Source organism: Mizuhopecten yessoensis, unplaced genomic scaffold (assembly GCF_002113885.1).
Source record: "Mizuhopecten yessoensis strain PY_sf001 unplaced genomic scaffold, ASM211388v2 scaffold4823, whole genome shotgun sequence".
NCBI lineage: Eukaryota > Metazoa > Mollusca > Bivalvia > Pectinida > Pectinidae > Mizuhopecten > Mizuhopecten yessoensis.
In genome coordinates, this window is record NW_018405739.1 from 586636 (window position 1) to 600832 (window position 14197).

The 14197-nt window shown below is 34.3% G+C and overlaps 1 protein-coding gene across 1 annotated transcript; it reads left to right on the forward strand.

The window, feature by feature from the left end:
• The first annotated feature begins 2162 nt into the window (after nucleotides 1-2162).
• Nucleotides 2163-4273, forward strand: LOC110449845 (coiled-coil domain-containing protein 81-like). Its single transcript, XM_021496971.1, has 2 exons — nucleotides 2163-2664; nucleotides 3658-4273. The coding sequence occupies exons 1-2, from the start codon at nucleotides 2549-2551 to the stop codon at nucleotides 3767-3769; spliced, it is 228 nt and encodes a 75-aa protein (XP_021352646.1). The 5' UTR covers nucleotides 2163-2548; the 3' UTR covers nucleotides 3770-4273.
• The last annotated feature ends 9924 nt before the right edge of the window (nucleotides 4274-14197 follow it).

The window sequence follows — 14197 nt, forward strand, 5'->3', positions numbered from 1 at the left end:
TTCATTGAAATGACACTAAAATAAACATTCATTAATTCTATCAGTTAAACTTATAAAGTAGGAGAGGAGAAAGTAAAATATAAACAAATACAAAATAAGTAAATAAGCAAGAATTGGTGAACTGAAACTGAAATGCATCGGCTGGATTTAATGTTGGCCGCCGCGTATATGAAACATTTTTTTCATAGAAAACATGAACACGCAGTCCATTGCTCGATAAGAGGCAAGCTCTATAGCAATGAATTAACAATGACAAGAAAGTGCAAAGATATAATTCGCAATGTGAATCAAAAACATTTCAGGATATTGAAAATGATGGGAATATAATTCTCATATACGAAAAAGAAATAGAAACAAAAAATCAATACATCATGATCTGACTTTAAGTAAATTATTTTCATGGAAAATACCAAGATTGATTAAAGGAATTCTCTATAATCAATCATCAAGATTGTGATGATTCATTTGTGCAATAGCGGATGATGAATTGTACCGAATAAAAGAATGTTTCGCTGCTGAATACGTCATCTACAGGGAAGCATTCTCGATTAATATATATACACGACGTGTATGTCCTGTATGAATAGTGGCTGATACGGGCCACGTTTTTTTCTCCGCCGCAAAGCGATGACAAATCGTCATGATAACGACGCTTTGTTGCTACGGGGTAGTACAGACCAGCTTTTTATTGGCATACAAATCCACTGTTGAGGTTTGTTTTTCGTCTCGTTGACGCGAAAAAATGACTGTTTGGCAGAACATGTAATTTTAACGAGACCAGTTACCTTAAATTGCCTTCTTAGAACTATAACCATTTTAAAACGCTGTTTTACATTGTCAAATCTATCCAAAAAAACCGAAACAGAAAGCACTAAAGTCGATGCCAGTATATTTTCCCACTCCGCTTCGTTTGTTCACAGTGTCGCAGCGACAAAGCAAAACCAGCTACCAGAATATGTCACCTCCCAGCAATTGAAATACAGAAACATAATGTTATCAGAAAAACAACAGTTGACAGTTTTGTTATTGTCGGGAACAGGAATGAAAGTTATACTATCATAAAAATGATGAAGTCAATTCCCATCGAATCTGATCCTATCTCCATTCTTTCACTTATACAGATTTCATGCATAGTCACGTAGGGGACGAACCAATGAACAATTTATTATATATTTTTGAGGGAAAATAGTTAACTCGAATATGCAATTCCGTCTTTGCGTATTGCAGAGTTATCTTCTCTTGAGAGCAGGTATTGATTGTTACGTCATTTATTTGTGAGAGTAACGTCATCAATTTTTGAGAAAACGACGTAATTTTCTCACACGAACCAATGACGTAACAATCAACCAGTATTTACAATTTCATAATAGTTTTTGCATGTACTACAATACATATTATATATTTTTTGTGAGTGCTGTGAAAATGTTCCCAATAATTGCCTCATTAAAAAGATAATTGATAAAAAAACATTTTACTCAACTACTCGTGCCAATATCAATCTTTAATTAGAACCAGAATTGCGATATAAGTATTCGTTTTAAATAAAGTCGTTTTCAGTATACATACAACGCTGAAAAGTACACTTCTTACACAATTCTTGTCTTTATCGCTACAGAAATGTGGAATTAGCTTGTATTTGAGGATACGAATCATGACTTTGTTTTCAATTTCTTTCAAAATTATTTTGTTTTGTTTTAATTCTTATATTGGAGATATGCTTTCCTACACTTGCCAAGTAAACCCATAGGGTTCTTGCACGGATTACGGCAGGACCACAGTTCACGATTCGATATGACTCAGCTGCGGTGGAACATTTAGGTCGTAGTCCATGCTTATTACTGTATAGCAAGTACATATGTATATGATAAAAAGTCCTGTCAGAATTCCTTTTTACAATTTATAGCAGACCCACCTATCTAAGTATCGGCATTGAAACAATCACTATCCAATCTATTATAGAATATGTATTCATAATTTTTAATTTCTATAATCTTCGATCGCGTATGAGCATATACTGTTCATTTACTATTTATGTTATTACAGTATCCAGGCATGAATTGTTGGTTTGAGTGAAGGATTATCTACCTGTAATTGTATACCTGTATAGGACTGTAAAACACTTAAGCTGGCATTGTGTAACGTAGACATGTGTAATTTATAACTCTAGATGTGCATACAGTAGGTAGAGAAGGAACTAAAGCAAGCCACAGACCATTGACAAAAGACGTTTGGATATTTATGTCATGCTTAGGTGATTACTACTGTATATATATTACACATATTGTCCTTTTAGTGTATAATCTCCTACGGATTATTTACTTATATTGACCGAGGCTCGATGTATGTAAAGCGTGTTCTATACTGCTGGATTGATTGGCTTGTGTGGTGTTTTAAATTCTGACAAACCACAGGTAAATGTACGAGCTAGCAACAGAGGACCATAGCAGAGACTGGGACACACTCGTTCTAGTTATCAACACTATTCGACTACCTGTTCGACAAGAATGATATAACCAACGGACAGATTTCGGATTGGAAAGACAGTGCAATGGATTTGTTTGGTGGACAGATAGACTGGGTTTCTCAGAAAAAGAGGAATGCCATCCTGAAACAACTGTCAGAACAAAAGGAGGAGGAACGCATGCTAGATAGGACGAAAAGGGAGTAAGTAAACATCTTAAAAACCTTCTTATTTTTAGATAACAATTTGTCTCCCAGTGTGCTTACATAATATAAATGGTGATAATCATATAGCTATTGATTGAATTAAGTTATTTATTTAAACATGAAAAATTAACTATATCTATGATATGCTTTACATTTCACATGACACTTAATGAATATCCATGTCACAATACTATATATATACAACATGTCAAAATATTTGTCATGGAAAACTCAAACTGATTATATACCAGATGCACATTTGAATGATATTAAAGCCAATCGGTTTCAATGTGAGCTTTGATGACTGCACGTTGTCATTTCCTGTGAGTAGTTTTACCGTTGAACGGTACAACAGTTCATTGTATCTCAAGCACAACAAGTTACGCAATAATAATAACTTTCTGTTGCCTCAGATCCATGTGTTGAACCCATTCAAGTTGAACCAATGCGAAGGAACAGTGTATTTAAACGAGTCTGTACACACAATGACTATTTACATTGATTTATACTGCCAACGGAAGACCATATTTACTCTATCACAATACGAGCACAATTACTCAAACAATTCAGTTATTATAAGCAATCGGATCGCAATTAAATGAAAATCAAACGTTTGTGAACATGCCAAAACCTTATATGCAATTAACAATGGAGTGTACAAAAGTCAAGTAAGTTTCTTCCTGTATACCAAATAAAGACATTCCTAACTTGGAGATTTATCATGAGCTTTCTCGACGCTTGACTATATTGATAAATTGGAAATCATACTTTCTCTTTCTTTTTTAATGTTGTGGACACTGATTACAGAAACATCTGTCTCACCAAGACAATAAATTAACTGATAATGTACAATCTAAATGTTGTATCATTGATAACAAATTGCCAACAATGTGTAATCAATAGTTCATAAAGCAGCGTAGCACTAGATTAATAGCCAGCTGTAATTTGTGTTGCTGAATAAGTTAAATATAATCTGTTTACAAATTACAGATTATTGGATGACTACAGCAGCAGATATCTTCGAAACTATGAATCACGCAAAGAACTTGAGAAGCATTGGCGAGCAGCCAGCGCGTCGAAGAAGAATAGAGAGAGAAATTAAGTGGCTATCAGACTGATGAACAGTGATATGTGATTATGATGGGCAAGGAACACACAGTAGACCAGGTGTATTACCTACTGCTGTGTACCATGTCTTGTTGTCAAACACAAAAACTCAAGGTGTCAGAACCTTTGTCAATTCAAAATAACTTGGTTATGGTCATTGAAAAATTGTGTTTCCGATAAATGTTAATTTTGATTAGTATTATTATTTATTTAGTTGATTAATTAAGTATTGATTTATTTGAAGTGTTTAAACATACTTTTCATGGAAGAAGGGATCAACTTGGTGTCTCCATCCGCAGTAGATTATCAGTAGTATTGTTCACCAACATGACTGCAATATACCAATGATTAAATTATTTCGTTAAATTGTGTATTCATCATGTGTCCTTAGTTTTTCTTGTTATGTCAGCATTACCAACATGTAAACTCCAACGTGTGCCTCATCTTCGTATTATATGTTATATTCTAATCATCAATAAAAAAAAAGATGTTGTATATATTAATTATCATTTTTATAATTCAGTACTGAACGTTTATAATGCCGTCATAAAATAGAAACTCTAAAGATAGGCCTGGATGCAACAAACAAGAAAAATAACACAATAATGAACGTTACTTTCCGTACCCATTTGGTATTTACTATATATTATAAATTTGTAATACAATTATCATAAATTAAGATGACTAAGCTACATCTATCAAACGTTTTCTCTATTCATTCTCTTGTTGTATGCAAACAAAAGATGTATCGCTTTTCGTGTTGTTTTAGCCATTCGTTGTGTTTGTTAGTTCACATTTAAAGCTTGGACATTTCCTATACCTATATATGAAAGGTTGTTTGACCACTACACTCGAGTTATCTTTCTTTTTGTACGGTTCACGTTCAAATTACACCGTTAACTCATCATCTGGATTTAGCCTCCTATTTTGTTTGTTTGTGAAGAATTCCCCTTCGTGTAGGTGGCTCATCAAACCTGGTAGTCCACGAGATGTTCCTATAGGAGTTGACCAAGGGAAGAAAAGGAGCGTATTAACAAAACAGTTTCAGGTTGTAGATAATATTATTATATCATACTATTAAACATATTATAATAAATCGTTTGTTAAGCTTAAGGATCCGGCACTTAAAAAAAGGTTAATTTAAACCTAAAATAGAACATCAACAGTAGTTTTGCAGTGACGAATCTACATTTTATTATAATGGGTCCTTTTCAACTGTATTGCTAGAAACAACGGGTTTCCAGAAATTGTATGACTATCGGACTCGGGACTCGTATGTAGATTTATCACTGGTTGAGAGTACTTGTCTATTCGGATCTACTCGTAACCCAAACCAAGTGGTAATACTGATTTTATCGATGATTTGGAATCATGAATGGCTGTTTTTGGCTAATTTGAGACTTTTTCTACTTCCTTTTAAATTATACCTAACCTATTTTGATAAAATATGGCACAATTAACACCCTAAACAAGAGATGAATATATTACTGGCTACAATATTTTCGATTTCTTCTTCAAGATCCACCTTGCTGATATAATCAGTATGGTGACAATGTTTGACCAGGAGGTGATATTGTGTTTACCAGGTTTTTCCTGTTTTATATTTAACCGCTTTTAAACATCCTTAACTATACTGTCATTTGTATTTTCAACTTCTGCAGCATCACCGATGAGATTTTATTAAAAGCATGCATATTCGAAGAAATAGAGTATTGGCCCATTGTACAATGTAGTACATAGGTTGATCTACGTGCTGGTTCGTTGTATAATAATCACTAAAAACACGAAGAAATAAAGCACCTTTTGAAAACTGTTTGTAGAAGCAGAAAGCAAACAAAATTAACTTTTCACTGCACCGTATGGCCATTTCGTCCATCTTCAGGTCAATAAAATGAAAATAGCAACAGCGGAAAGATATTTTATACTTTAACTAGTTTGCAATGTTAAACCTGTCAGAATAAATTCAAGCCACAAGTTTACAGCTAACCTCGGGGACTGATATAATCCAAAAGCATAGTCAGCAACCGTGTTACGGAAATTAATAACTAGAAGCAAGTGGATCAACCCATGTACTTCAAACGATGCTAAATATCAAATGACCCTCTCAATTAGTCACCCTCCAATAATTTTATTCCATTATACAGATTCTGTAATTATGACTGTATGCTTACCGTAATTTCTTGTGTATTTGTTGCAAGCTTATACGAAAAATGATTCCTCTGCGAAGTATCTGATGAAGCTGGCAATGTGGCGAAATGCTTACAAATAAAAACAACAAGGCAAAGTATTGTAAGGCAATCCAGTCCCCAAACGATAATTGATGTCTTTATTTACCGAGCAGTACACCTCAGTATCACAGGATATAAATCAGAGTGACATACTTCTTGTACTCCGCATTTCGCCAACATAGACATACATGTACGTGCATACTAAACGTGGTTACTCAAGATGAAATACGATAAAGGTTTAAAATGCACCTGACAAACCTTTTCAAAGGTTGAAGTCATAATCACAGTAACCTATTGTTTGTACTTGACACTCCGCTATTCCAAGATGTACTTGCATGCTAAATCTGCTAAAAAAATAAAAAGTATAGAAGATATGCCCCGGACAAACTCTTCGAACGGACGGATTGCCGGACGGATTGCAATATGATATCTTTCAAATTCAAGATCGTATGCATCTTATTATAAACAGAAAACACTACAATAAATACATATTATCGCTATTTAATAATCAAACCCATGCCTGAAAAATTGGTTCATATCACCAATACTATATCATATCGTTTATGTGGACTACTTATTAGAAGACAAAAGACCATATAGAGACTAAAACAAGAACTGAAAACAGTCACGTGACAGAAAAGATGGCATGTCATGTGGAAAGGATGGGTTTACGAGAGTATCGAGAGAACCTAGCAAGGCTAGCGAAGGGATTAAGAAGGCAATGAATGTAAGATCGATGAATACTGCGTCATTTATCAATGATTCCTCAACTTTTACCAAGACTCAGTGGAAAGTTCATGATCTTGTGAAGAAGACTACAACCGTTCCAGCTCCAGGTGTAAGTGGGATGCTTTTTCATAGTATATAAGATATGATCAAGATTACTGAGGAGTCTGGTTGTGGTGAGCATACCAGGATTCTCAGCCAACTGATCAGGGAAGCCAAGTCCAGCCAAGGACATGTTGCAGTTGTGTTCCTCGAACAGCCAAATGCGCATTCGATTCTACACCAGCTGATTAGGAAACGTATAGCGTTTATACATCACGGAACAAATAAGTTTGTTTGCAAAAAGGTTTGATACAATAGGATAGTGATAGTATGCTTAGCTATTGGGAATCCAAGTTCTATAATTCATGTGGCTTACAAACTGGTACTTGGAGTTTTGTAAAACTATCTAAACACTGATCCTGAATGGCAAAAGCAGCTACCGCAAGATTTGGTTGAAATCCGTTCCGAGCATTGAGAGATTCTCTCTAAAGCAAATGTTGATGGACGACAGACGGAGAGTGAAAACCCACCATATAACATCACTTTCATCTCATCTAAGGTAAGCTTTAAAAAATAATTGTGGAAAGAGATATAATCAGTTGTGACTTGCTGTAAAAGAACAAGAGGCCCAATGGGCCTGAATCGCTCACCTGGTATTAATCTCGCACTAGAAGTGGACTAATATACAGCTTATCCGATATGTACAAGTTTGTAAGCCACATTAATCATAGAACTTTGATTTACAATAGCTAAGCGTGTTAGCACTATCTGGTCGAAACCTGCTTGGTATATAGAGAGATGTGGCATTAAGCGAATCAGCCGAACTTACCAGCTATCAGACACTAACAGGATCAGACGATATATTTCACTTTTTGTTTCCCTTGGGCATAGAATGCTATTTGTGTACCAAAATTTACTTTAAACAGTATTTTATTCAATAAGCATGCATGGTTATAACATGTTATTTCAAAAAGACTGGAAGACAAGCTTAGAGCTTATATTTATTCCTCTCCAAAAAAGCTTAAGACCTGCCCAGGATATTGGTAATATATGCATTTAAAGCAGTCAACCAATTTTAGCACGGTCACATTGCCCTTCAGTCCAAACAATAGTTAACCATTACGTTTGTAAAACTTTTGATCCTGAATGGCAGAAATCCGTTCAGGGCATTGGGAGATCTTCTCTAAAGCAAATGTTGATGGACGACAGACGATGATGGAGGACGAAACACCACCATATAACCTCGTAACGGTATTTCATCTCAGGTAGGCAAATAAAAAATAATTTAACACCATTATCTTCATTTGATGTTTTATTGAATTATCACACACAATAATGACAACATATATGGCATGTATCTGTGCATGAGACTTTGTTCTTGCATCTTGTATTATAAGTGTATCCCTGTCATTGCGAGTTGTTAGCATGTTCATGTTACTGTGGGTATACAGTCATACCTATGTATGTGTTTTGTATGTCCCAACCCTAGCTCAGATATGAACTGTTCAATACACCCTACACATCGGACTCAAAATACAGAAAGTAACCCCCATATTCCCAGATCAAACCACGATAGGAATTAAAATCCTTAGGTCAGGATCTTTCCATTAATGGTCTATGCACAAGTGTTTGTTATCTAGTACCAAATTAAAAGTAGCACCATTAACTAGTATCTTTCACAAATACAATTATTAGGAAGTTTGGCTCCAGCAAGATGCCATACAAAAATTGGCAACAAAATGCCAGAAAAAATCTTTCACATAATTATGAAGGAGCTGTTGGTTTGAAAATTTAAAAAGGTCATGAAAAATGTCAATTGACTAGAACTTGAATTAATGAAAACAGGATTAAGATTAGCAAAAAGAAATTTATTGCAACTTTGTAATTTATTTTTGAAGAATTTCTTTAAGATGTTTGCATCTACCGACAGAATTTTCCTTAATGTTTATATTTTCAACCTACAGAGTATTAAATATTAGACTGGATCATGATCTATGAAATAATATTTCAATAGGTATCATGAATGCTCAACAACAAGTGAAATGGATTTCTTGAAAATTATGTTGAAAGTTTACCTTTAATTTTCCATTACTTTTTTACCACTTTTCAATCAGTACATCATTGCTATAAATCATCCTATACAAAAACAATAAATTGTACACAAAAACGGTATTTTTCAGCTGAAAGACTTATGAGATCAGTTAAACAATGCAACACTTGTCCGTTCCTGTTAACAGTCAAACAATATCAACAGATAATTGCAAGTAGAATGCCTAAATGTATTGCATTAGATATATGTACATTAAACAGAATCGTTAATCTGCACCAACTTAGCTTCTTCAATCAACCTTGCCCTTAAATCAAAGAACACATTTATCCTCTGACAGTTTTCGTTTATACTCTGTTCATTATCAATCGTTATGGATCAATAAGTAAGTGGAGTGTTAAAAAGGAGTATCAACAATCTTTCAGCATTATCTATCCCTACCCTGTTTTATTTCTATGAGAATGTGTATAAAAATAATCATGTAATAAAAAGTTGTGAGTGGACAACCAGGCTGGTTATATTATAAGTGTAAAGCACTGAATGGGTCAAGGTCCATGTATCACAGTATCATCCCTCAGCAGACAGGGGCAACCCTAGCCTGCATATAATTATACATGTACTGTATCATCCCTCAGCAGACAGATGCAGACAGAGGCAGCCCTAGTCTGTATTTGTAATGCATGTACTGTATCATCCGTCAGCAGACAGAGGCAGCCCTAGTCTGTATTTGTAATGCATGTACTGTATCATCCGTCAGCAGACAGAGGCAGCCTTTGTCTGTATTTGTAATGCATGTACTGTATCATCCTTCGGCAGACAGACAACCCTAGCCTACCTATACATAAATGTACTGTATCATCCCTCATGCAGAGAGAGGCAGTCCTAGTCTGTTTATATACATGTACATACATGTACTGTATCATCCCTCAGGGAGACATAGGCAGCCTCAGCCTGTTTTTACTGTATCATCCCTCAGCAGACAGAGGCAGCCTCAGCCTGTTTGTACTGTATCATCCCTCAGCAGACAGATGCAGACAGAGGCAGCCCTAGTCTGTATTTGTAATGCATGTACTGTATCATCCTTCAGCAGACAGACAACCCTAGCCTACCTATACATAAATGTACTGTATCATCCCTCATGCAGACAGAGGCAGTCCTAGTCTGTTTATATACATGTACATACATGTACTGTATCATCCCTCAGCAGACTGAGGCAGCCTCAGCCTGTTTGTACTGTATCATCCCTCAGCAGACAGATGCAGACAGAGGCAGCCCTAGTCTGTATTTTTAATGCATGTACTGTATCATCCTTCAGCAGACAGACACCCCTAGCCTACCTATACATACATATACTGTATCATCCCTCAGGGAGACATAGGCAGCCTGAGCCTGTTTGTACTGTATCATCCCTCAGCAGACTGAGGCAGCCTCAGCCTGTTTGTACTGTATCCTCCCTCAGCAGACAGAGGCAGGCCTAGTCTGGATATATACATACATGTACTGTATCAGCCCTCAGCAGACAGAGGCAGCCCTAGTCTGTATATATACATACATATACTGTATCATTCCTCAGCAGACATAGGCAGCCTCAGCCTGTTTGTACTGTATCACCTCTTAGCAGACAGGGACAGCCCTGGTCTGTATATATGCATACATGTTCTGTGTGTATCATCCTTTGCAGACAGGGTCAGCAGTAACCCATATCCTTTAAAGCATTACTTAAAGTACCATCCTCCACAGCAAGGGATATCCTAGCCTTATACTACACACATTCCCCTTAGTAGACCGGTGTAGCTGTAGCCAGTATACAGTTTGGTATCGTCCCTTAGCAGACAGGAGATCCTAGTCTGCATTTTTATCCCTAAGCGAGACATAACAAATTTCCAGATTATTACATCATAATTGCTTCCATTTCTTTTCAATGATGACGAAATAATCACATAGGAAATAACACAAACAACACCATGCTATTATCATAGAAAAGTATTACAAGATTTCATGTGAGCAAGTGTTACTTTAAAGGTCATCTAATTGTCTTTTTACATATACTTATTTACATACATATTGTTTAAGACAATGTTGAGGAATGATACTGTGCCTTGACAATTATTTGCGTGACATTGTAGAACATGTGAAATAGTAAATCTAGTACAATTTATTGAATTAAGGCAGAATATATCTAATGCATAAATATCTACCATTAATTCTGAGGTTTTTGAGGTTTGTTTAATATGTAACAAGAGCAACACAATTATACTATGATTTAAGTACATGTAGCTCTGTTCACATACTTAATAACATATATACAATTTGGTTTTATTGTCTGGTGTATTATACATTCTGTGCATGTATGCATTTGGACAAGTATTCTACATTGGCAAGAATTAACTGGACAGATTACTTGCAGAATAATTGAAAGTAAACTTGAAAAAATCAGAGGAAAATGCTGTAGTTATTTCCATAAATTAAATCTACATTTGAATTAGAATAATATTTCAAAATAATTTTACAATAAAATTGTGTAACTTACTTTTAGTAGTATTAAAAACAACTTTACATGTTCACAAGAAAAGCATGCGAGGACAAAAGAATCATGGCTAAATTTTACACATGGATTTCAAGTTCAGTACAAAATTACCAACATAGTTACCATTGTTACACTAATATAAGAAGTATATTTCAGGTAAATATACTAATTCTGTCAGGTTTTTACGTATGGAATGTGTTTCAGTGACATGTAGATTACATATTAATGAAGTGCAGTTCAAAGTTGTAAGGTATCATCACTGTGCTGCCTATACAAATGTATCTACTGGGTCTGATTTGAGATGGACAAGTCTTTTCTAAAGTTTTGAAATATCCTGTAAATCAAATGTCTTCATTTAATCTTTCCATCTTATATGTCGATACATTTTAACAAGAGTTTTATCTAATTAACAAGAAATGACTATTGATTTGAAATTTTCAAAAACAACAAATGAACAATTTTCCCAACTAGCTCATCTGATATCTAGTTTGCAGATTCTTGCAATAATTGAAATTAACAAAAACAAGTCTGAAGTAGCAATCACTAATTAGGCTCTTTAACGTAAATTTGTCAAGAGATCATGATAAAAGGATATGAAACGCACAGTGTCAAAACAAAAATGAGTTACATCACAACTACAGACTATCCAACTTCATTTGGTATCTCAATATTTCAGATAGTGAACAAAATATCCTATCAATTTTAACATAACTTTCATTAAACCAACAGTCATCATAGGGGATTACAAACAAATCCACTCAAAACTTCATTTGAAAATTACTATTTTTTATATCTATATTTGTAAATCTAGGACCAGAACAAAATGTGTACAACACTGTCAACATAATCAGCAAAACAACATTTGAACTTTTTTTTTTTTTAGTCATTAACTATTGTTAATTGAAAAATAGTTTGCATTTGATTAAAATACAACTTCCTGGATATACCCCGAGACAACACAACTTTTACAGTAAAATGACATAAGATTAATAAAACTCCGTTGGATATTTTGTTCGTAACTATCTCAAATATTCAGAAACCTAACTAGGTAGATACACTGCCACAATCCTTTTGTTAACAGTTAAATGTTGCATTTTTTAGTTTTCAGAAATATGCACAGAACATTTTGTGACTTCATATTAAACTGTTTTGCAGAAATATAATAAGTAAGAATTTTGTTTTTTTAATGTTTCTGTTTTGTTTTATGCCTAGGACTGTTTTGTCTCATTCCTGTAACTAGGATGTCATGGGTAAAGACCCAGCCTGATTATTGTACATATGATATATCATTACTGTTTGGCATGTTTCATGCAGTATAAGCTATTAAATTTGTATGCATGTCTTTTGAATATTGTGGTAGCTCGAATGTACACCCAAGATATTTTTTCCCATCAACCTAAGTCTGTCACCATGTGCCAAACACAGTCAACTATTTAAGGTTTCAAAATGAACTCCTTGGAAAACATTCTTCATTTTGGTAATGGGACAGACTCTCAGCTGGACCACTGTATATGGGTTTATTTTACTGAATATTTATTATTAATCATAATACAAGCATGCACTTGTCCTACTTGTGGTAACTAACAATAAAAGTCTCACTCATAATCAATCTTTATCTCTTACCAGTTGATTTCATAACTTCAATATCAAACTATTAAAACCCTAGTTTTAAATGAAACTTTGTTCTTGATATTTCAGTAAACTTGAAAATGGTCCAGCTTGCAATATGGTGTAATACTTAATCGTCAATCGAAGTTATTGTGAATTGTGCTACACCCCCTGTAGGGAGCTATTATGTATACACTGCCATACTGCACATTAATACCTACCAATAAACAAGAATGACAACTATCTGAATTATTAATTCATAAACAGACCTACATTGTAAATAGAAATACACATATATATAGGATTAATTTTAAGTGGTGGTAGGGAACACCTTAGCCCTCATGATTACATAATGATTCATGAATTTTACTTAATCATTGTGAAAACAATATATCCCTAAGGCAATAATAGTGTTGATTAAAAAATGAAAAAGTCGTTTGTTTTTACAGTTTAAATCTCAAGTTTTTAACCCAAAAACATCATCCATAGTAATCAAAACGTTGGAATGAAATATTTTTTATGAAATTTAATTGTTTCAGTCTCCTGCAGTTCAATATAAACAAGGTTTCACAGCAGATTGATAACGTAGACATACTTAATCAAAACCAATTGTCACTTGTATTAATTGATCGAGGAGAAAACAACAGGTAATATCTATCTAGAATGAGAGCGATATGATTATTTACAGTAATAAGTACCTGTTTAACCAGGTTAACAACCGACATCATTTCAAGGAATTAAAAAACAATAAAAACTTTTTTATATATTTCAATGGACTGAAACTTTAAAGGGAGGGAACTTCCAATATTGGTTTTATTTCAGTTAATAATTAATCATGTCGTAAATAAAAATTGGTGCTTGAAAACTAATCAACAAATTAGTAAAATGTACTTTGGAATATGGAGAAACAGCATCATGAATCAAAATATTAACTAAAATGCCTACTTCTTTCAACTCATCTTTTCTATAAACATTTTTTATAATTTCAAATTCAAGGGCCTGTATAAACCTCATGGTATAGACAAGATTTGTAGATTGACCAAGGAACAGATTCCTTTCCTAATTCAATTTAAATGCTACCACAACTGATATTACAAAAATATACCACGGTTTGTTTGCACCCACGTGGTGGTAGCATAGAACGATCTACATAGACCTAACAAAAGTAAAAGCATTATTTAAGGTGTTAGTAAAAATCTCATTAATTAACCAGCTGGATCTCCGGAAGGAATATGAATGAGGTAC